This window comes from Gekko japonicus, unplaced genomic scaffold, assembly GCF_001447785.1.
Source record: "Gekko japonicus isolate JY-2015 unplaced genomic scaffold, Gekko_japonicus_V1.1 scaffold6240, whole genome shotgun sequence".
In the NCBI taxonomy this organism is placed as follows: Eukaryota; Metazoa; Chordata; class Lepidosauria; order Squamata; family Gekkonidae; genus Gekko; species Gekko japonicus.
The window spans coordinates 6,325-31,219 of NW_015175044.1; the positions used below are offsets into that span (position 1 = coordinate 6,325).

At 45.3% G+C, this 24,895-nt stretch overlaps 1 gene segment (V, D, J or C); it reads right to left on the bottom strand.

Annotated features, from left to right (window-relative positions):
* Positions 1-1,600: 1,600 nt before the first annotated feature.
* LOC107122172 lies at positions 1,601-24,550 on the bottom strand. The segment is given in 3 exon segments: positions 1,601-2,180; positions 24,149-24,385; positions 24,481-24,550. Coding segments are annotated over 3 exon segments (603 nt in total).
* Positions 24,551-24,895: the final 345 nt, after the last annotated feature.

The window sequence follows — 24,895 nt, forward strand, 5'->3', positions numbered from 1 at the left end:
TTGGGGAAATGTGAAGTTCTGGCGTAAGGAACACAACAGGTCCTGACTATCATCTCCCACTACTTCTTAGCACAGGTGGATTCTACCCATTTTCCAGGACATAACACAGGATCTATGGCTGTGGATGCATACAGTATGGCATGGGACATATAGCTACCATAATGCCATTTCCTAGCTTCTTATTGATACTCTCTGTTGAGGCCTTAGGTAGGAATGGAATCAGGTATGAGGAAGCAGTGGTCAGTTCAGGAACAGTGACAATGGCATCTTAAGACCATTTTCCTGGGAGTAAGCCCCATTAAAAAAAACATGAGTAGGATTCTGAGCAGACCTGCTTTGGTTTGCTTGCAAAAGGCTTTCAGTTTTGGGTTGTGTTATTTATTCATTTTTTAATTTATATACCACTTTCCTCCCCAATGGCTTATATCCTTCTCTTCTCCTCCATTTTATTCTCACAACAACCCTGTGCAGTAGGTTAGAATTCTCCCATTAACAGGTAACATTGGGGAGCCATCATTCAATGACTGCATTGTCTATTTCAGTACCCCCAAATTTGGACAGAGTTATCTTTGCAGGATTAATCCTTAGAGGTGATGCATTAATCCGATTTATCAATTGTGGGATGGTTTTGACCACGCCTTGTGCAGAGAAAGTGGAGAGAGGGAAATGCTGCTCCATCTCTCATAGGGATACCCAATTAAATTGATTCAGGACAGGAGAAAAAGTTTACTTTTTCAGACAGCACATAATTCACATATGGCATTGGGAGCTGTTATAGTTGTTTTTAAATAAATCGTAACTCTCCTTGGAGGAAGAGGGGACACAAAGAAATAAATGTCAATTTTATAATTAAACAAATGAGATAAATGACAGTGTACCTTTGTAAGGTACCTTTTAGGGATCCTACTGTTTTTTGAATACAGAACTGGTAAGTAGGTTCACATTTAATTAATGCAGAACACAAATGTGCGATCTTGTGTGTATAGCAATGGACTCTTCTTTATCGTCCCATCCCCAAAGCTTTACCTGTTGTCCAAAACCTAATGGCCAGAAATCCATTGCCCCCACTTCTTGAAGTAAGGTGGAAGGCCACCAGGAACAGGGTCTTTTTGGTGGTGGTACCATCTACAGACATTTCTCCTTGCACCTGTTCAGATGGTGCCTACCCTTTTGAGTTTTAGATTCCAAATGAAGACACTTTTATTTGCCTGGACATTTCCTTTTGTTTTGATGCCCTCTGGTTGCAATTTACTGTGCCGTGTGGCTGTTTAAATTGCTGGAGGCTCTCTTTCAGCTGATGTGATTGTTTGAAATGGTGATTTCCCTGTTATTGTGCACTGCCTCAAGTACACTTCTGCTGAAAGCCCACACTGAAATATCTTCATCCTCAAAGTCTCTTATGAAATCTGATTTAACAGGTTCTCCAAGAAAAAGCCAGTTTCCACATGATATTTTCAAACAGAAAGGAAACCATGTGAACCATTTGCTTACCCATCCCCTCCCCCGATTAGTGTCGGTGAAGGAGAAATGATTTTAGCGTACAAACGTGACATGATCAAGCATTGTCTTTTTTATTGACTGACAGATGTCAATTAACAATTTTTTTTTAAAATTGCCACTCGAGAGATTTTATACAGAGACAGCAAAAATCGCATGATTCTGGTTTTATTATTCATTAAAACTACAAGGATGCTTATGAAGCTGGGGGAAATAGGGAAAGTGTGTGAAAATTGTGGGTGGTACAGTAGAAAAAGTGGGGTAGGTGGGGGGCATAAAGAGCCTGTCGCATGGCCCATCTGAAGTTTTCCTCCTTACGCAGCTGGGATCCAGATGCAGCAAAGCTCTGTGGGCAGGAGAGGGTTAAGGACATTGCGAATGGCTCACACTCTTCTCATAGTTGGACCCTTTGTGCGTCACCTTGCAGGTGTACCTCTCATGCCTTTCCCAGTCTGAGGGAGTCACAGTCAGGTAACTGCTGAGCATGTACTTGTTGTTGTGCTTAGTTGGTTTGGTCGTCTCCACCCCATTTGAGACAGCGGCCCCGTCAGCCTCCCAGGTGACCTGGGCGTCGCCTGGATTGAAGTCTTGCACCAAACATACCAGGGTGGCTTTGCTTTTGCTTGTAATCTCCTCTTTAGATGGAGGGAAGAGGTTCACTATGGGAGGGGAGTCGTCCCCACCTGTAAGGAAGATTGGAGAGGGTTAGCTGTGTGAATCTGCTACGGCCAAGGTAGAGGGGAATGTGAAACAATGTCCTGTTTTTTTTGGAAGCCGAAAACTATAAAACCTCCTGAGTGATGTCAGGTGTGCCACCCTCGCTCTTCCATTTGCCCTGGTTGCATTGGTCAATTTCACACTATTCGCTGTACAGCTGCATTTTGACCCGCATCTCCCCCCCGATTCCCCCCACATCTTCTCGATCTAAAAAAAAACAGTAAGAAGATGCAGGGGGAATGGGGGGAGATGGGGGTCAAAATGCGGCTGCGTAGTGTATTTAAAATGGGCCACCACCACTACAGTCACCATAGCGGGCACCAGCTGGCAAGAAGGGCAGAAGAAGGGACAGCTCCATAGTAGAGGGGGAAGGGCAGAGGAGTGGCTAAGACCACTTCCACATGTGAATGAGCCTACAGCCTTTGCCTGGCTGTTGATAAGAACAAACCAAAAAGCTGAACAAAGTTTGAGTCCAACGGAACCTTTAATACCAACCAAGTTTTATTCAAGGTATAAGCTTTTGTGTGCATGCACATGCCTTCAGACACAATGAAATGGAAATTACCAGTCCATACATACAGGTAAGAGGGTCAACAATAATGGACTGGTATGGACTGGTAATTTCCACTTTGTTGTATCTGAAGAAGTGTGTGAGCACATGAAAGCTTATACCCTGAATAAAACTTGGTTGGTCTTAAAGGTGCCATTGGCCTCAAACTTTATTCTGCTGCTTCATACCAACATGGCTATCCACCTGAATCTGTCATGATAGGATTATCATGATCGGATTAAACCATTTTGTTTGAAGTCATGGTAATAAAAGAAGAAGAAGAGTTGGATTTATATCCCGCCCTTCACTTGGAGTCTCAGAGTGGCTTACAATCTCCTTCCCTTCCTCTCCCTACAACAGACACCCTGGTGGGGCTTAGAGTGCTCTGAGAGAACTGCTCTTGAGAGAACAGCTCTGAGAGAATGGTGATACTGACCCAAGGTCACCCAGCTGGCTGCATGTGGAAGAGTGGGGAATCAAACCCGATTCTCCAGATTAAAAGTCTGCTGTTCTTAACAACTACACCAAACTGGCTCTAGCCACTAGCTGAGGTGGTTCTAAAGGGGAAGAAGAGGAAGAAGAAGAGAAGAGAAGAGAAGAGATTGGATTTATACTCCACCCTTCACTACCCAAAGGAGTCTCAGAGCGGCTTACAAACTCCTTTCCCTTCCCCTCCCCACAACAGACACCTTGTGAGGTAGGTGGGGCTGAGAGAGCTCTGACAGAAACAGCTCTTTTTCAAGAACAGCTCTTATCAGAACTACAGCTTGCCCAAGGTCATCCAGCCAGGTGCAAGTGGAGGAGTGGGGAATCAACCCCGGTTCTCCCAGATTAGAGTCCGCGCACTTAACCACTACACCAAACTAATTACAATTACTAAATATGCATTCACACTGAGGGCTTCCTATGACAGTATGCGATGATGCACATACTGAGAAGGGGAAAAAAACAATGGCACGGAGACGCCATGAGAGCGCACTGGAGCGAGCACACAAGGGAAAGTCCGTCTGTGGCCTGTAGCAACCTGTTTGCTACTGGACTTTCCCCAGTGTCTTTTTAGTCCGCTTCTGTGACGGAACAAAATGGGTTGCTGATGGGTGCAGGACGCAGGGCAGATGTTTGCATCTGATTGCACCCTTTAAATCCACCTGGCATTCGTTCCTATGGTGCGGCTATTTGTGCGTGTGATCGCTACCTATGTCAATTTTCTCTAGCTTTAGAATAAGCAGCTCCAAACCTTGGATGGTTGGATAGATGGGGTGGAGAACTGATCTTATAATGGGACTTTGTTAACGGTGTCTTTCAATGCTGTGCATCTCTTAAATAGCAGCTCAACAAGTACATCTAATTTTTTAAACCTTATTTCAAAGAGATCCAGTGGTTTGGTTCAAAAACAATATGAAACCATGGTTTAGAAACTAGGATTTGGCTTTGCCTTCACCAATGGTGGTCTTTATTGCCTTTGCTTTCCTCCTTCCTCATGGACCCAGCTGGTATCCTGGCTTGCAAAGTGCCAGGGTATAAGCCAGGATGAAGACAGAGCGCCCACATTGGTACATCTTGCCAAACCATTGTTAAGACTGTGATCAATAAACCAATTTCAAAGCATGATTTCACATTCTGGTTTGATGGCTTCAGGCTAACCACTGTTTGTGAAGACACTGCATTTGAACAGTCACACCAATCAAAGTTTGCTTAAAATAAATCATGGTTTCAAGCCATGGTTTATTTTAACTATGGCAAATTAGCAAAACTAGGATGTAGCTCAACAAATTCTGGTTTCATTGCCTTCTCTTGCTAGCCCTGGGGGGTAGAAGTCAGAGCAAGCCGTGACTGCACCATGATTCACCAGCATGTCTGCACTGAGTCATCACATGAAACTTTAGTTAACTGTGGTTAATAAACTGACTTCAACTCCTGGCTTCAGATCCTGGCTTGACAGTTCAACCATATCTAGTGAAGTAGCCTGCATTCAGACAATGATGCAAACTGAACTTAGTTTAATTAAACCACGGCTTTGCACAGTGTCTGAACTGAGCCAGTTTCTAGAATGCTTTCCTCCAAGGAAAACGTTGTGGACAATGCATCCTTGAACTTTCCATTACTTGGGAGATGGGTGATGTGAAACAACACGCCACCTTTTGGAAGCTGACAACTATCAAACACCCTAACCTATTGCTGGTAGGACGGACAGCACTGGATTTAAATGGCAAAAAGGTAGTTCTGGGCAAAAAGGCAGGTCTGCTAAAACACGACCATTCTGATGACATTGTTTTGTGTAGAGCATCCTTTGAGCACAACCCAGCTAAACTTAAGCCTCTTGAAAGTGCTGTCAGTATTGGTGCCTATGCCCTACTCCTATTGAAATGAATACAATGAATCAGGAAGTGTTTGATATCAAAAGTTAGAATCCCAGGAACTGATCTTTGGATTCCTTGCTGTAGAGGGAGAGTATGTGACAGGAAGGGAGCAGAAGGGACAAATCATTATAAAAGGCCTGACGAAGGAACACAAAAGGGTGTGTCAGCCCATCATTTCATGACCAGTGAAAATGCTCCCACCCAGTCTTCCCTCTTGCTCTGGTTTTCTGAATTTGAGGACTAGAAACCTGCTTAAAAATACAAAACATATCAGAATGCAAAAATTGTGTGCCACAATGCACCCAAACCTAGCCATGACTAATTGTGAATTAAAATCCTGCTGGTGAAAGTCCATCTGAAGTTGCCCCGATCACATCACACTATCTAAAGGGCAAGAGGTCACTCTTGCAAATATTATCTAATGATCTCAGTGTAGGTTGAACTCCTTAAACAGGAGTTTGATAGGCAGCAGTTAGTGAGTGATCCTCTTTGTGCCAAGAAAAAGATGCACCTGCTTATTTTGGCAGCTGAAACCCTGTGTTTGCAACCCTGTGATTGGGGCTGATGAATGAAATATATTAAACTAACCCCATGATCCAGAACGTTCCTTTACAACCAGCTTTTATGCCTATTTACTTAGAAGTTAGTCCCCACCGTATTCAGGTTGCAGCCTTAAACATTTCGTTTAAGACTCAAAAGCAATTAAATTCAAACACAAATTTAGCACACAGGTTACTGTGTAAGGACTGCTATATTCATTGGAGCTAAATGACAGTTTATGGACATCAGATCTCATAAGATCTCCATACTGTTTTCATGCAATGGTATATTCTTCAAAGCCATTGCAAATATTATTTGTGTTTAAAGGAGTGAGAATTTACAATGGCTCTGAAGAATAGCACTCTAGGACAAAGATCAGCATCTCCACTCATAATAGAAGAAAACAAAAAGCTGGATCAGAACTATTTGCAGTGTGGAAAACTAGATATGCACAAGATTCGAAACTGAATGCCTTCCACTCTCTTTCATGTCTCATTGGAAGAGACGCAGTATTTGCCCCTGAAATCAAGTGAAGTTAAAAGAGTTAATTTTGGCTGGGCTGAAAAGAAATCTCTCAGATTTGTATTTTTTTTTTAAATCCAACAGCGCTGCATGCTGAAAGAAAGAGGTTGGCCCAAAGTACAGAATGAGATTCACACTGAGTGGGGATTTGCACCCAGGTCCTAGTCCAGCATTCTAACTACTATACCATAATGTCTCTGTTCACAAAAAGTGGTTTTCTGCTCTTTGTATCAAGGGCCAGCTCGATATCTTTGGTCTCTTAGGGACCCAAAATCCCAACCAACCTGCCCTGAACAGGCACCCATTAATTAACACGGGGCACAATCCACCTAGAAGTTCTTCTGTACAAGTCTGTTCAAATAAATAAATAAATAGGATGTACATTTCAGAATAGCTTGTATAGGAGAACGTCATGGTGGGTACCGCCCCAGAGGTCAAGTTGGTCCATGTCCCACTCAGTCCTTTTTAATGATGTGCAAAATCCAGCAACAGCGCCACTGATTTAGCACAATCCTATGCATATTTACTCAGATGTAAGTCCTGTCTTATGCAATGAGCTTACTACCAGGTAAATTTGTATAAGATTATAGACTAACTGTAGCTATATTACATTGCTGCTGTGTTATTTTTAAAGATAACCATTTGTCTTCGCTGCTCTGCAATGATTTTAAAGAGTATTTTTCCCCTCTGCTGCTGTTGAGTCTTCACTGCATTTCTACTGCTTTGTAGGTTTGTCTGGTTTAACGCTGATTATTGTCCTTAACCTGATTTGTTTTGTTCTTATCATAAATTGCCCCAGAGTACTCCTTGGACTAAAAATGGCCAAGGTATCAGTGAGCAAACACACACACACACACACACACACACACACACACACACACACACACACACATTCTTAGGACTGGCTAAAAAGTCTCAGAATAGTAAGCAATGAGTCCGGCTCCTCCAAATTCTTCACCAGGATGGATGAAACCCTAACCCACAGTTTTATAATAGACCACTCCATGTTGAGATTATTACTAACTGCAGATTTATCCAGCTTGTCCAGTTTGTCTTTTTGGCCACTATTTCGCTGAACAATGAAGAATTTTACTGAACTTAAAAGCTTGCTCACTTTTTGGTGACTTTTGGTGACTTTTTTTGGCCCCAGGACAGGAATTGTGCCACTGTTTTCCAAGATTTTTTCCTATTAAGACCAACATGACTATCTACAGTCCTTGTCTACCTTTAAACAGCAACCAGGTGGTAGACAGAAAACTAACACTGAAATCTAAGCTGGTTATCTGGAGATAAATTCTATTGATTTTTAACACTAGGATTTATTGCCAAGAAAAAGTGTTTTGGACGTGTTGGGTGGTCTTAAGTCCACCCATCCATGTTTTGCTGGGGACTGGTTTCTTTTGCACTCAGGGAGATACAAAGAAAGAGAGGAACAATCTGGCAAGAGTCCGACATTCTGATTTTTGAGACTTCTTTTTAACCCTTTTAAATGCATCTGCCCTCCTCTATAGCCCGTTGCTGCACCTAGAATAGACTCACCTGAAGAGTGCCACACATTTCCCCCCTAAGAGATGCTCATTTACTTCTCTTGTTTCCTCATTCATTGGCACTTATGGGTACCAACACATTCTACTTTCAGCCATAAATATCAGGGAAGAACAGGCTTGCCAGCGTCAACCAAGATCATTTCTAAAAACGGCCATTTCACTAAATATTAAATATTATTTTTTGATCATTCTTCAAATTAGACTTCATTTTCCATTGTTAAGACATATATGCACTTCTATGTTTTTAAAGGAATTTGTTCTAGCTGATTATGTAATAATTTGGGGTTTCCCCCCTCATTTTTACCACAACCTTTTTGGGGATATTTTTCTCCCAATGGAAACCTACACAGAGATGACTGCAATACCATCCAATGTGACATGGCTGGATTATAATTTATTTCTCCTTAAAACAACATCCTGGAATAAAAATCCAACAATTTCATGTGAGCAAAAAGATTTGCAAAAGAGAGCCGAGAGCTTAAATTTATGCACATTTACTCTGAGGTTCAGTCCCAGTCTGCTCAGAAGGATTCGCTTTCGACACTTGGACATAATATTGCAGCCTTTAACCAATTTGGAAAAGGACAGAAAAATCCTACAAACTGATCGGATCTACCCCAGTCTTTTTCACGTTAGAAAGGAAAACGAGGTGACCATCTTTTTCAGATGGATCAATGCAACCATACCAGACTCCCCCGTCGGGCAGTCAGACAGAGTTTTGGAAGGAACAGAAAAACATTTTAAAACAAATAACAACTGGAAAGCATTTGTATGTGAGTTTAAAAACCACTTACCTAGGACGGAAAGGTGGGTCCCGCCGCCGAAGATATACACACAGTGACTCATGGCTGTACAAAAATAATCGGAAGGGCCGCTTCCTCTTTTTGGTAGAGCTACTACACAGGTAATGCGTTTGAGGCAGAGGGTGATGGGACAGAAGTTCTGAGAGAAAGAATCTAGGCCCATGATGACTCTGGGATGCAGAATAACCCATTGGGAAAAGGGAGTTGCCCCAGTCTGGCAACTGGATGGGCTGTAGTGGGAGGTGTGGGTGACACACAAAGAGCTATACCATGCACATAGCTTTGCAGTGGATCTGTCCTGTGTACACACTGGATCTGGGTGCTGCTACTCCACCACTCCTGCATAGTATATTTGACCATTCATTTCTCCATCGGTTTCTTAAAATGGATGGCAATCCATTCTCAGAAGTTATGTAAGGCAGCTTTGGTGATTTTAACTCATGTGGCATTTTGTGGCGAGCAAGTTTTGCAGGGCTGGACTAATGAGGCCCAAAAACAAACACAGAGTGATAGTCTTGGCTTAAATCAAATGCTCCTCCTATAAAATACTAACGTGGCTTTCTTCAGGTTTGTCTAGCCCTTTCCACCATGGGTCTCTGTTGCCAAAATTCTTGCCTAGATTCTTTTTCACCACTGTGGTCTTTTCCACACTTGAATCTCATCCCTGCATTTATCCCTGGTTATAACAGCATCTGTTTATCCCTGGACAAGTGTAGGGCGAAACTGGGGTGACCTCAATGTAATGTGGAAACAAAAAATACCCCAAGTTAATTACAGGGGTGAACTTGAGTGTAGTGTAGAATGTAAGTTCAGGGACAGGGTTGAACCAGCATTTAAGGTTCAGTGTGGAATCACCCTATGATTCTCCCTCCTGTGGCTTGGACAGATTTCAAAGTCTGTGGCTTTAAGCTTTCAGGAGCATCCAGATAGGAATGGCGTGGCTGAGGGGCGTGTAGATGAATAATATTGGTTTCCTCTAAGGCAGCCTGTGAGATTTGGTAACCCATTATACCCATTCCCTGTGTAGACACACAACTATCCTGTTAGGTATGACCCCCCCCCCCAGTTATCTCCAGCATTTAAAAGGTGCAAACAGAGATGTGCTTGTAATATTCCTGTTGCACCAAGGATCCTTCCTCACCCAGAGCCTACCACCATTAAGAGCTGGCTCAATTCCGCTTGCCCCCTTCATTTACCGAGCAATAGTACAAAGGTACAACTCAGTGGATGCAGTATCTCAAATGGTGTGCACTGCATGACGCTTTAGTGTCTACACCCATGCATTTACATGCCTGTGCAATACAGACAACATGAAACCAGTCTTCCCCACTCTGAGTTTTTAAAAGCCCGGAGAGGCTGCGAAGTCTTGAAAACTTTTGAAAAACTCAGGTTAACAAAATTTTAAGATGGCATCCCCAAAAGATGGGGAGGGGGGAAGACAAAAAAAGGCCAGTTTTTTCCCCCCAGAACCTCATGCAATTCCACAGTGATGTTCTGCCAGACCTTTGGTTTGACGACAGGAATGGTTTCCATCATAGCTGGCACCCTTTCTGCCCCAGTTGCTTTGCATATCTGTTTTATCCTCTTTCCCCCTGCCCGTGAAGCTGCCAGCAGTCTATACCGGGACAGCTTAATAGACGCCATCTTTTTGCTTGAAAGATCTTATTTTTTTCTTGATGTTTTCATGAATGATGCACTGCAGTGATCGGATGATTAACAAATTTAATAAACCAACCAACCAACAAACTTAAAAACAGACAGTGTCCTTGGTAAAAAGTAGTAATTGGAGTATAACCCATACTTTACCTGAAGAATGTCCTTTGATGGTAATACAGACTAATGCCCATGAAGAGAAATCAAGTGAGCTCATGGTTTGTAACAGGAGAATGTGGTCAGATACTGTTATTTTATTTGTAAAGGACTTTCCTGTTTTCTCCAGAATAACTCACCTGCCTGGCATGTTAGAGACACCACAAAATGCAACTCAAACCCACACAGTTCAAGGTTGCTGCCACATTCTCCATTGCATCCCTTTACAAATTGTTGTCTAGCACCCTTTCAAACAATTATTCCAGTTCATTTGGCAAATGACTCAATTGTTCTTTGAGATAACTGTCCCCCCCCAAGAACGGGGTGACAACATTAAAGGAAAACAATTCCCAGGAGGAAACTACTGTCCAGCTTACCTGAACTGCATTTCTGTGCCTCCTCTGATGTTTCAGGGCAGGAGATTTAGGGTGCTCTCAAGTTAGACTCCGCATAGCTCTAGATGATTTATTTCCAGATCAAGACAATGGGGTTGTAGCATCCTTTGCCAATGGAAGAATGTGGAGGCAGGATTGGAAATGTCTTTAAAAGTGATCCATATCTCTGGGATAGCCATTTTGCATATTAAAAACTTTTGCACAACAAGTGCTGCAAAAATATTCCAGGACATCAGAGTGGAAATATATTCCAAGTTTCCCATAAGGCAAAATTATAATATTTCCAAGAGAGACCATTGCTTCTGGCTGCAAAAGATGTGATCCTGTCGTACTTCGCGAATTTGTATTTTCAGAGTACAACCCATATCTTACCCGAAGAACATCCTTTGGTGGTCATACAGGCCCATGAATAGGAATCCAGCGAGCTCATTCTTACTCCATCTATATCCATTAAACATCCCTTTAAAATGGCTTCTGGTGCATTGCTAATGAGCCCCATTTCCCACCCATCCAAAAGAAGAACATGTGCAAGTCTTCGCAGTACCCTTCCCTGATAGTTGAAGGCACCATGATCCACACTCTCCTCCTGAAGAACATGACAAATACTTGATACCGCTTCACCAATGAATATGCATGCAGCCAGTGCCCGCTCCTAGAAGGCCGTTCTGTAGAACAAAAGGTCTTTTGCTCAAGCCCAACTGCCGTTTTCCGAAGCCACAGAGCACCGGTTTTGTGTCATGTGACGCATTCATCGGACCTCGTATCCTCTGTGCAGTGGAGCTAGAAAAGAGGAAGCCGTCTAACTGCCCCCCCGCCCATTCACGAAATTAGACAAACATCTGTTGATAAGAACAGTTAGTGGTTAGAACAGCAGACCAGGGCAGCTGGGGAGACATCTATAAGGAGAAAGGAATTGCTGCTGGACAACTGTTGTAGTTTTTTGGGAAGTTCTAAAGCCAGAACTCATTCAAACCCAACCTTGCTCTCCCATTCATTTATTTTATTTACAATGTTTTATATCCTGCCCAATCAAGGCCACTAAGGCAGCTAGGGGTTTAGAAATGGTATTTTTACTGGCCTTTCTCTTATGTCTTTTTGAAAAAACGCAGGAAAGTACATGAATGAAGACAGTGTTGGAGACCAATTATTTGAATCCATTTCTTCCCATCAACTTGTGTTTTTCTGTGACTGAAGGCACAAGGACAAGGGTCAGCTGTGGCCAGCAACCCCAAAGTCAACCGGGACCGAACCTGCACCTTTCTGGAATGGAAAACAGTGTTCCAGTATAAAGTGATTGTTTGCCCTCTCTCCCCTGTGATTGTCGGCATTACGGCATTATGCAACAATTCTTGTGTGTTGTCTAGATCGTAGTTGCAGGCCTGCCTCCAAGCAGTGGTTAGAGAGCCAGTTTGGTGTTGTGGTTAAGTGTGTGGACTCTAATCTGGGAGAACTGGGTTTGATTCCCCGGAGACATCTATAAGGAGAAAGGAATTGCTGCTGGACAACTGTTGTAGTTTTTTGGGAAGTTCTAAAGCCAGAACTCATTCAAACCCAACCTTGCTCTCCCATTCATTTATTTTATTTACAATCTTTTATATCCTGCCCAATCAAGGCCACTAAGGCAGCTAGGGGTTTAGAAATGGTATTTTTTACTGGCCTTTCTCTTATGTCTTTTTGAAAAACTGCAGGGAAGTGCATGAATGAAGACAGTGTTGGAGACAAATCATTTGAATCCATTTCTTCCCATCAAGTTGTGTTTTTCTGTGACTGAAGGTACAAGAACAAGGGTCAGCTGTGGCCGGCAACCCCAAAGTCAACCGGGACTGAAGCTGTACCTTTCTGCATTGAAAACAGTGTTCCAGTATAAAGTGATTGCTTGCCCTTTCTCCCCTGTGGTTGTCGGCATTACGGCACAATTCTTTTGTGTTGTCTAGGTCGTAGTTGCAGGCCTGCCTCCAAGCAGTGGTTAGAAGCCATTCAGGTGAGGCACGAGGGAGACAAGACTCTGGGAAAATACACACATCATGGCATGTGGTGCTGTTTTAATCATTCACCATCTGGATTTTCCTGCATGAACAAGACAGTCAAGGGGCAAATGGTCATATTAGTGCAGTATCCAAAGCTAAATGGATTCCCCTTCCTGCTTTGGGCAGGTTCCCCGGGTATAACAATTTCCCAGATAAATTAACTTGCTCATCAGGTCCCTTTTTGGCTTCAAACATGTTCTCTGCTTGCTGCTTGCTGCATCCCACATTATTGTGGCCCCCTGCAGAGATCCTATGCCGAGTCATACCAGTTGAAGCCCCTACCCTGACTCAGTCCCACCAGAGGAAACACGTTGATGGGGATGAGCAGCCTTCCATTACCAACCACTTTTTCGTTGCACGTCCATCTGTCCAGCAGGTCCCTAGACCACCTTGTGCTGAAAGGAAATCCGCCTGTGTCTGGGGAATACTGCTGTGTCTTGGGACAAAGCATGGCAGCTGTGTTTTACTCTAATTAATTTATTTTTATTTATTTATTTATTCGATTCATATCCCGCCCTCCCCTCCGGCTCAGGGCGGCTAACCATTAGGGCTCAAGGCCATGCTTAAAACAGTTAAAAACAAGATAAAATAATACAATAACACAGTAAAGTGCTGGTGCTCCAAATGTCCATGATTCCAAGATGGGTTCTGGCAAGATAGACCCAGAACAATGAAGTTCCAAAGCGACTCTGCCATCCAGTCTTTGTCCCAGGGCCGTCTAGCACCCTGATGCTATCCACACCTTTGTGGTGATGGTGCGCTGGTGGTATAATTCTTCTCCAGTGTATCGATCCTCATAACAGACATTTTTATGATGAGGAGAGACTTTAGAAATATATTGGGAAAGAGGCAGTGCTGGATTTATGCATAAGCTAAATAAGCTACAGCTTAGGGCATCGCAATCTGCTGGGGCCTCGAATAAAAACAATATAAAAAATGATTTCAAATATTAAAAAGGCGTATATATTTTATTTTTTTCTGAGACCAGCTGATGTAATTTAAAAAAGGAGGGGGCCTCTGGGTTTTGTATAGTTTAGGGCCTCAGCAAGTCTAAATCCAGCCCCGGAAAGAGGGCATCATGAACGACAGCCAGAGTCTATGCACAGGTGACAGAATGTTTAATGCAATCTCACCATTTCAAAATAGCAAACTCGAATCTGCTTCACGTTTGTCAGTCATCCTATAACTCTGCGTTTATTTCTGAGAGTTCTAAAATGCAGGAACAAGTTTGCTTTTTCCTTTGCAGATCGGTACAATATTTATTGATTTAATTTATTCAGTGGGGACCCAAAGCAGTTTACAACATTATTCCCCCCCTCCATTTTTTCCCTCACAACAACACTGCTGCAAGGTAAAGCTGAGGGAAACCCACTGGCCCATGGTCACCCAGCAAGCCTCCATGTCAGCCTGAGGATCTGAACCCGGACCTCCCAGAACCTAGTCTAATACTCACCACTACAATCTTTCTTCTAAAATGACTCTCCCATCTTATCTGCAGGAACAGATGTGGCTAGTGTTAGCCAAACGTAAGTGGGTTAGGCAGACTGGGAAAGACTCCAAGAAACACGGTCTAGCACATCGGAAGTGGGAAGAAGTAATGTAAGAAAATTAGAACTCATAGCATATACAAAGTTATAAAACAAACTCTTCTTTCAAAAAGGAAAACATGCATTTGTTGTTTTTTAAAAATGAAGAATCACATGTGGTGGGCAATGCTCCCTCTAAGCTGTGGAGTCTTATGAGCCAAAATTCTACTTTGTGAGCTACTGGCATTAAAGTTGTGAGCGAGCAATTTGGCTACTGCATAAATTAGTTTGCTCTGGAGCCATCCTTCCTGAGGTAAGACAAAAATGTGTGAGCCGGAGGCTAAAAAACTGTGAGCTACCTCACACCAACTTAGCTTAGAGGGAACACTGGTGGTGGGATATGCCTGAAGCCAGAACAGAAATTTTACTTGGCTTATAGGCAGGTCTTGTTTGGGTCACTGTCGAAGATGGAAGCAGCTTGTGGTACCTTCGAGGAAGTTAACAAGCACATTTCTGGAGGGAGATGCTGTGGGTCAGTTACAGAACATCTCCCAGATGCAATCCCCAGCCTGCCCAATTAAAACAACCAGGTGGGAGGTGAGGTGAAAGATCTCCATCGGAGAGCTGCTGCCAATCAAAGCAGGGAAGACTAACCTTGATAGACAAGCAAGCGTCTTCCAGTTCAGTCTAAAGCAGATTCTCGTTTTCACAGAGCACAGAGCTCTACCCCACTGGGAGCTTCTTTGCATTCGATTCCTCCTCCAGGTTCCTTCCCTGGGGTGGGGTCAAAAGAACGCCTTGCCCAGTGAGAAAAGGGCTGAAGCTATCCAATCTCAGGGGAAATGGCCCCACTCTCTGCTTTTCATAGGAAACAAGGGCTGATTTCTCTCAGTTACTTCTCTGCACCAGCTCATAATAATTTGCATATCAAAGATTCCCAAATTCATTCCATTTCCTAAGTCACTTAGAACTTGCTCTAAGGATCAAGGTGTGTGTTACATTGTCTTCCAAGCTGTTTTGAAAAGACCCCCCTTTTTCTAAGGAGTATTGCTTTTAACCCTTTCCTCCTCTGTTCTTTCCTCACTGAAAGTAGCACCACTTGATCTGCAAATCCCCCCGCAGGGCTCTTTTGCATTCTGATTTTCCTCACATGTAAATTCCTGTTTCTTCCAGGGTGGGGGTCCTGTTCTGCATATGTTTTGCTCCCTCTACTGGTTAAATCGATAGTACAGTATATGTCCAACATAAAAACCAGCAGTTTAATTCTGCAGGGAGATGTACCAATGTACTATAGTACTGACCACTAGAGGGAGCAAAGCATGTGCAGACCCCCCCCCCTCCCCAAGAAACAGGAACTTACAAGCAAGGAAAATGAGAATGCAGAAAAGCCTCCAGAGGGGGTAAAAGCAGAGGTCATTTCGGGGGGATCGCGGGGGAACACAGTTCCCCCGGGTGAGGTACGGGGGGCGGGGCACATGATGAAGCCCCACCCCCTGCTTCCGGCTGCCCCGCTTCCGGCCCTCATTCTGCCAGGAGGAGGCAGGAGAAGAGGGAGGGTAAGTTGCTTCCTCCCTGCCTCTCTCCACCCCTGCCTGCCTGGGGCCAGGGAGGGCCTTCGCGGGGCTTCCTCGCACTCCCGCTGGCCTTGCAGGTGGATTTATTCAGTGGAGCTGCAAGGCCGGCGGTGGCCGGGACTGTTGGGGGCGGGGTGTGTGGCCTTATGACACACTTCTGGTGATGTCAGGGTGTGTGGCATATGCTAATGAGTTATGCTAATGAGTTCCCCTATCTCTTTTTCTACGAAATGACCCCTGGGTAAAAGCAACTCAAGGCTGACTGTTTTCCATAGTTCTCTCCCATGAAAAAGCAACCCTAACAGGTGCATTGGGGGTGCATCTTTAAAAACAGCCCCTGAAGAAATCCTAACATGTGCCTCATGCATCACAGACACGTGTTTTGACTCCATCTCATTTTCATCATTAGAAAGGGTTTCAATGCATCACCTTCAATGTTGATTCATGAAGAATCTTTTGTCTTTTCTTCACCTCTGAAGGGATGTTGTTTGTTAGTTTCCTGCTCTGACTGGCCCAGATTAAGGCTCGGAAACGTACCTGTAATTCCTTAGAGTTTCAGAGAGAATGGGATAGATCCCACTGCACGTTGGCCTCATCAAATGGCCTGCAGCAATAACTTAGAGGAGACCATCAGAACTGCCGGCTTTTAAACCAGCTCTCTGTAGCTAGGGTGGCCAACCTCCAGATGGGGCCTGGAGCTCTCCCAGAATTGCATCTGATCTTGAGACCAGAGAAATCAGTTCCCCTGGGAGGAAACGGCAACTTTGGAGGACAGACTGCATGGCGTCAGAACCCCTGCTGCGTTCCTTCCCCTCTCCAAACTCCACCCCAAAGTTCCAGGCATTTCCCCAACCAGAGCTGCCAATCCCTACCTGCAGCTGCCCATTTGGTAACTTTTTAAGCCGCAACAACCCGTAGGGGGAGAACGGCGTTCTGTGAAAAGATTCACTTCCTATACCCACAGGACAATTTCCTTAATCCACATATTAAACATCTGTTAAAGGAAAAGGAAGGAGCTGCGGTGGCTCAAGTGGTTAAGACGCTGAACTGCAGGCTGTGGAAGGTCAGTAGTTCAGCAGTTCGAGACCCGAGTGTGCCGCATGATGGAGTGAACTCCCGTCTCTAGTTCCAGCTCCTGCCAACCTAGCAGTTCGAAAGCAAGACATTGCAAGTAGATAAATAGGGACCACTTCGGTGGGAAGGGAACAGCGTTCCGTGTGCCTTGGTGTTTAGTCATGCCAGCCACATGACCACGGAAACGTCTTCGGACAGCGTTGGCTCTTCGGCTTGGAAACGGAGATGAGCACCGCAACCCTAGAGTCGGACTCGACTGGCTTTCGAGCAAGGGAACCTTTGCCTTTAAAGGAAAAGGGTGTAGGGTTACCAGCCTCCAGGTGGGACCTGGGGAGGCCCTGGGATTTACAGCTCATCTCCAGACTACAGAGATCAGTTCCCCCAGAGAAAATGGATGCTTTGGAGGGTGACTCTATGGCATTGTACAGCACTGAGGTCCCTGTCCTCCCCAGACACAACCCCCAAATCTCCAGGAGTTTCCCAACCTGGATCTGGCAGCCCTACTCCCCCCCCCCACCAGTGGACCTGGAAACCCTAAACTTTTTAAAATTTCCCTCCATTTTGGTGTAGTGGTTAAGTGTAGTGGTGTAGAGAGCCAGTTTGGTGTACTGGTTAAGTGCGCGGACTCTAATCTGGGAGAACCGGGTTTGATTCCCCACTCCTCTACTTGCACCTGGCTGGATGACCTTGGGCAAGCCATAGTTCTGATAAGAGCTGTTCTTGAAAAAGAGCAGTTTCTGTCAGAGCTCTCTCAGCCCCACCTACCTCACAGGGTGTCTGTTGTGGGGAGGGGAAGGGAAAAGGAGTTTGTAAGCCGCTCGGAGACACCTTCGGGTAGTGAAGGGCGGGGTATAAATCCAGTCTCTTCTTCTTCTTCTTCCTGGTAAATTGGCAATCCTACAGGCCATCCACAGCAACATATATACAGAGCGATCCTGCTCTTTCCGTGGCTCTGTCTTTTTCAGATATATACTGGCAGTCTGCAGGCTTTCCTGTTCAGGTGAAGCCAGAGGATGGCAGCAGAGCACAAAAGATCGGCAGCAAGCTCTTCTAGCATTCCCCGTCAAACATAATCGGGGATGGAAGGAAAGCACAGAACTAGCCTGCTGAGGTCACAGGCGCCTGCAATTTCTGGCTTCTCTAACACAGAGAGCAGAACAAAGTTTGAGTCCAGTGGCACCTTTAAGACCAACCAAGTTCTATTCAATGTATACGCTTTCGTGGGCACTCATGCTTCCTCAGATACCTGATCTGATAACAGTGGTATCTGAGGAAGTGTGTTTGCACTTTGTATTCACTTATACGGTGAATAAAACTTGGTTGGTTTTAAAGGTGCCACTGGACTCAAACTTTGTTCTGCTGCTTCAGACAAACATGGCTACGCCACCTGATTCTATACACATAGCAAAGACAGCCTTGAGCATCCTCAGTCCACTTTTACCCCTCCTAGGGAAAATGAACAAATTTTCCCCAGAAAGGGGGGGGGGGAGAAGGAGAAGGAGAAAAGGAGGAGGAGGAGGAGGAGATTGGAGTCTCAGAGCGGCTTACAATCTCCTTCCCTTCCTCTCCCCACAGCAGACACCCTGTGAAGCAGGCGGGGCTGAGAGAGCTCTGTGAGAGCTGTGACTGACCCAAGGTCACCCAGCAGGTTTCATGTGGAAGAGGAGTGGGGAATCAAATCCATTTCTCCAGATTAGAGTCGGCCACACTTAACCACTACACCAAACTGGCTCTGGTAAGTGCAGCTCAAAGGGACCCTTTCAAATAAGAAAAAGTCAGAGGAAGCGACCCTATCCTCACACACTGTTGTCTCTCTTGAAAAGTAACTCCAGCTGCTATTATTTTTTGGGGGGTGGGGAAACTCCTGCTAAAGAAGCCCAAAAGAGGATGGACACCAAAAAAGTGGGCATCTGGTAGCCCTGAGATAGCACACTGACTATTTACAATAATAGTAAGAGATGAAAACACTACCTTCCTAGGCAGCCTAAGCTAACTTAACATCTCTAATGTGATAGGAAACCATCAAATGCCTAATGCAATAGTATCCACTGCCTAATGCAGTAGTATCAATACTCCTAAGGAATGAAAATCCAGCAGTGGTCTTATTGCCTGGCTCACATCCCCACCTCGTGCATCTGAGCAGAACTGCCATTTTGGTATCTTCAGACCAGTCTTTAAACGTAGGGCTTGTGGAAGGATGCTTTCCTGTTGAAGAGAAGCCTGAAGGTGGCAGCAGTGCCAAAGGGATATCAGCAGAAGCTCATTGTTCCATTCCAGCTTCTGCCTCCAAATAAAAGTGGGGACGGGGAAAAGGCGAAAGGCAGGCAGTGATCATGTCCCATAACAACATACAGGAAGTCAGCAGGGTCAGGGCATCCTTGGAAGCCCGAGAGGCTCTTAAGATGAGCAAACTACCATTGCTCCTGGGCAGACCTCTTGCTTACATGCTGAGAGTATCCATGGGAAGATTAGCAAAAATTCAACAGGCTCACTGTACCCTTTCTCCCAACAACTGGAACCAAGCCAGAAAAGAAGAGGCAACTCTAAGTATGCTCCAGACTGGGACCCAAAGGGGGAGCGATGTATTGCAGGGTTGAATCCGAGCACGGGCTCTGCCTAATGTCAAGATTTAAGCCCTAGGAGACAGGACAAATGTGGACAATCACGACCTGGTCTAGAAACAAATACTGAGAAAGCAGAGTCTGACCCACAAATCAAGATAGTCAACAAAACTTACAAAGACAATATGTTCTGTATACCACCACATAACAATAAACAAGTTCCATCAAATCATAAGAAAAGCCCTGAAACACAGAAGCAGGTGCCCATGAGCACACGCAGAGCGTCTTCTGTGCACTGCTGAGAATTAGGGAGCAGATCTTTCAAGGGTTAAGATTTCTGGGTTTGTTTGATCTGCCACACCTTTTGTTTCAGAATGTATCTGTTTACAAGGTGAGGGTCTGCAAAGGGCAACAGGAATCTTCCCACCCCCACGTAGCTGAGCTCTAAAGTTGGATGAGGAGCATCTTCCTGCTCACCCGGCCCTGAATTCAAATGGGTTGCTACAGCAGAGCAACTGCTGTGGCCACAGATGGTGGGGTGAGGTGAGCAGAAAGGTGCTTAACCAGCCTTGCATCTCTACAGTATAACACAAGAAGGGGGTCTTTTTAACCACCTCCCATCCTAGATGGGAGAATCAGGAGGACGGTTGGGGTTGGAGGATATTTGCCTCAGGCAGAGGTCAATTCGGAGGGGGGGATTGCAGTTCCCCCGGGTGAGGGGCAGGGGGGTGGGGCACACGACGAAGCCCCGCCCCGCTTTCGACCCTCATTCAGCCAGGAGGAGGCAGGAGAAGAGGGAGGGTAAGTTGCTTCCTCCTCGCCTCTCCCCACCCCTGCCTGCCTGGGTCCAGGGAGGGCCTTGGCGGGGCTTCCTTGCACTCCTGCTGGCCTTGCAGGTCCACCACCAGGCCCCTGATGTCAGGTGGTGTGGCATATGCTAATGAGTTATGCTAATGAGTTCCCCTAGCACTTTTTCTACGAAACGACCCCTGGCCTCAGGGCTTACATCGCCTGACCCAAATTCTGCCCCACTCTCTTTTCAAAATACTATACTAGGGCCTGTATCTCCTTCTCAAGTAGTAGTAGTAGGAGGAGGAGGAGAAGAAGACAAAGAAATTGGATTTATACCCTACCCTTCACTTGGAGTTTCAGAGCGGTTTATAATCTCCTTTCCCTTCCCCTCCCCACAACAGACACCCTGTGAGGTAGGTGGGGCTGAGAGAGCTCTTTCGAGGACTGCTCTCTGAGAGAACTTGTGACTTACCCAAAGTCACACCAGCAGCTGCATGTGGAGGAGTGGGGAATCAAACCCTGTTCTCCCAGATTAAAGTCCGCACTCCTAACCACACCACCAAACTGGCTCTGTGGTGGTGTCTACCCAGAAGTGACATTCAGGACAAAGTCTCCTGAACTCATTGTGTGCTGGGGGTAGGGTGGGGGCGGCAGGGCTTACAGCATCCTAGCGAGACTTTTGATTGGATACTATCCCACCTCTGGGCGACCTCCCCCAACAGTGATTTATTGATTATAATCAAGAAAATGTCAAAGTGCCTCTGTTTTCAACAACATTCTGTCTCGTTGCTGGTAAAAAGTGATGCTTTCCCCAGCTTGCATCTTTAGAACAATAAAGAGAGCTGTCTTAGTTATTTATTCCTCATCCTTTCTGCTCTGACTCTAAGGAGCTCGGATCAGCTTGCAGGTAGTCCTCAGTCTTGGGGCAAGATCAGGGCATTTTTTGTAGAAAAAGCCCAGCAGGAACTCATTAGCATAATAGGCCACACCCAACAGCAGAAACACATTAGCATATTAGGCCACACCCTGACAGCACCACTCATTAGGCTATTAGGCCGCACCCCCATGTTACCATAAATGTGGTCATCCAGCCACATCCACCTTTTGATTCTTATTCTGTTTATCTTGTTTGTTGTCCAGAGCTTTTTTTGTAGCAGGAACTTCTTTGCATGTTAGGCCACACACCCCTAATGTAGCCAGTCCTAATGAGTTTCTGCTGTTGGGTGTGGCCTATTATGCTAAAGGGTTCCTGCTGGGTGTGGCCAACTCAGGAGCCAGCCGGAACTCCGTTCCTGTGCGTTCCTGCCCAAAAATAGCCCAGGGCAAGATGATGCTTAAGGCACCATCTATGGCACTGCGACATGTGCTTTCCTGAGAATCATAGCCTGTATCCATACTTTGGTGAATATTGTACTTTTATCGCACTATAGCTGTCCTTTGCAATGGAGTGGCCTTGTGCTCATGGGGAGGGGGGATCCAGATGCAAATGATTGTGATGCCACAGTGCTAGTGCAACAGCCAACAATGTGTGGGTGTGCCCAAGACACCACTCTGATAGTGCCGCTGGCATCACTGCAATTCATCTCCCCTCCATGCAAGCCCACGTCCTGATTCTAACCTCCCAAGGAAAAGATTTGCGTGGCTGCTGAAACTGACTATTCTTGAAGCGAGTCAAGAGAATCCCCTGTTCGTCTTCCCCTCCTAGTTGTCCATCTCCGAATTTTGCCTCGGGGTCTTGGCAGCCTCCCCGGGATAAGGCTGGCAAATCAGCTCAGCCTGTCACCGCCTAGCCCACATCCCCATCTAGTGCCTCTGCTCTGAACTGCCATGCTGGCATTTCCAGAACTATATTTAAGCCAAATGTTTGCAGTTGGATAACTTCCCTGCTTAGGAGAAGCCTGAAGATGGCAGCAAAGCCAAAGAGAAGCGAATGGGAACAAGTCCTTCCAGCTCCCACCTCCAAATAAAACTAGGGAATAAGGGGAAGCAAACAGCCACCAGCAGAGGTCACTTCTGTGCAGGTACGTTTGTACTGAGTCGCAGTGCATGAACGGTGCCTTGGAACAGCTCTTATGTTGCATTGATGGCTGCTCCTTGAAATCGGTTTTTGTTGTTGTTCAGTTGCACAGTTGAGTCCGACTCTTCGCAACCCCATGGACCAGATCCCGCCAGGCCCTCCTGTCTTTCATGTTCGTTGCATCTATTGACACTGTCTAACCATCTCATCCTTTGCCATCCCCGTCTTCTTTGACCTTCAATCTTTCCCAGCATCAGGGTCTTCTCCAGGGAGTGCTCCCTTCTCACTTGGTGGCCAAAGTATTTGAGCTTCAGTTTCATTATCTGGCCTTCCAGGGAACAGTCAGGGTTGATTTCTTTTAGGATTGACTGATTGGATCTTCTTGCAGTCCAAGGGACTCTCAAGAGTCTTCTCCAACATTGAAATCGGTAGACTGTGCCATCTAAGGACTTTCCCTTGAACTTAGTGTGTATTGATCCATGCTAATTAGATGACATATTTAAATCATTTAAAGCAGATGACTGGAACCCCCTGTTCATTTCTAATAACGTTTTCTCGGGCTGGAAAGGATCGGCAACTTTACAAATCTCTAGCTATTCTGATTGCTGAGTACGGAAGGGCAGTTAAGTGGTGCTAACTAATGAACACACATGAAGCTGCCTTATACTGAATCAGACCATCGGTCCATCAAGGTCAGTATTGTCTACTCAGACTGGCAGTGGCTCTCCAGGGTCCCAGGTGGTGTTTCGCATTATCTACTGCCTGCTCCTTTTAACTGGAGATGGCAGGGATTGAACTTGGGACCTTCTGCATGCCAAGCAGATGTGCTTCCACTAAGCCACAGCCCTTCCCCTAAATGCATGTTAAGTGACCGAAAGACGAGTCCTGTAATGATCAGCCTTCTCCCATTTCTTAATAATAAACTTGCCATTTAACAACAACCCCCGACTAACAGTGCACAGCTGTGGACTCTAGTTGAAGAGGTCCCTGGTTCCAGTAATGCCTCTACCACTGACTCACTAGGTGGCCATGGACAAGACTTTCTTTCTGCCTCCCCATCTGCATGATGCAGATAATAATGCTGGCCTATGAGACAGGGCTGGTGAAAGCAGTACGAGATAACAGAAACAAAGGACTTTGATCACTGAAAGCAAGGCACAGATATGTATTATTATGACTAATATTGAATTGGGTTCTGGGGTGGACCCTAACAAGCTTGGGTCCAGAAAAAACTGGACGAAAACCAGCCAATTGTTTTAATGGAACCAGCTTGTTCTTAGAGGCTTCTATAAGGGCTTTGATTTTAATTATTGGGTTTTGTTGGTTTTGTGCTATTGTCTTGTGAGCTGTCTCAAGCCAATCTCTAGAAAGCCAGCATAACATTTTCCTCAGTCCATTTCAAAATGGAGTCAGATGCAAGGAGAGAGATCTGGTGTTCTTTTGGGATGCCCAAAAGGTAACATTTCAGAAATGCAGAAAGTTGAGGTTTTCTGGACTTGCAGTATCCTTTCCTCAGGCATCTCCTCAACCCACAAGGCTTTCCCACATAGATTCAATCTGAGTTGATAGTAATAAACAAACAAGTAAAAAAAAAATCCACCTCCCAGTTCAAATGGCTGGAACATGATTCACTCCAAAGTGTAATAGTTCCAGTAGCTCTCTCTGTGACATCCACGTGCTCAGTTCAGCCCTCTTTAGGAACAGAACAAGGAGGTTTTTGTCTCAGTTCCCCATCTGATTGTATCACTGTGACAAGCACTGCCAGCCCAGTATGCACAGGAATAATCAGACTCGTCTTCTGCTAGGGCTCCCATGATGGTTAAATAGCAGGTGTTACTAGATCCGTCTTTGGAAGCAGAGAAACGAGAGGGGACTCCAGAGCCCTGGCTCTTGCTGGAATCGGAATAATAGTACAAGAGGTATCTTGGGGGGTTGCCAGGCTTCTGCTGGTACCAGGCTATATAATAGCTACTGATGCTGAACCCGCTGCCCATGACACAGGAGAGCTTCACTGTGCTCCCTGGTGACACTGATGCTGATGGGGGCTGAGTCAGCACAGGCTGAGAGTCCAAACCTGGAAAAAAAAATATATGGCAGAAAGTGTCAGAAACTCTTTGTTTATCAGATACATTCATCCTAACAGTAATTTGAGTGTGTATTTGCTCTCACCTGTGCACCATAACGCTAGAAGGCTGAGAATGGGTGGCCAGAACATGATGAGGGGCTTGTTGATGCAATGAGGAAAGGAAAGATAAGAGATAATATGGGAAGTCTTAACAATAATGGCCCCTTATATCTCTCCTCTTTGCATCTGGGCTCCACCTTCCTATTATTTAGCTGTGAACTGATTGGCCCTATTGATGAAAGGGACACTTAAAGGCAGGATGTGCCATTCTTGGGTGAGTGATGCGTCACCCTGACCACAAAAGGGTTGTGTCTTTGGGCTGTGGCAGACTGGGATTGAGTTACTTTGTTTCAGTCCTTCTTTCCTGGGAAGGGAGATAAGGTGCAATAAAGATATAAGATTGCATCCTAGTAATTTATGATGATTGTCTCTTGAGCCAGGGCAGGTTCCTCCTGCTGA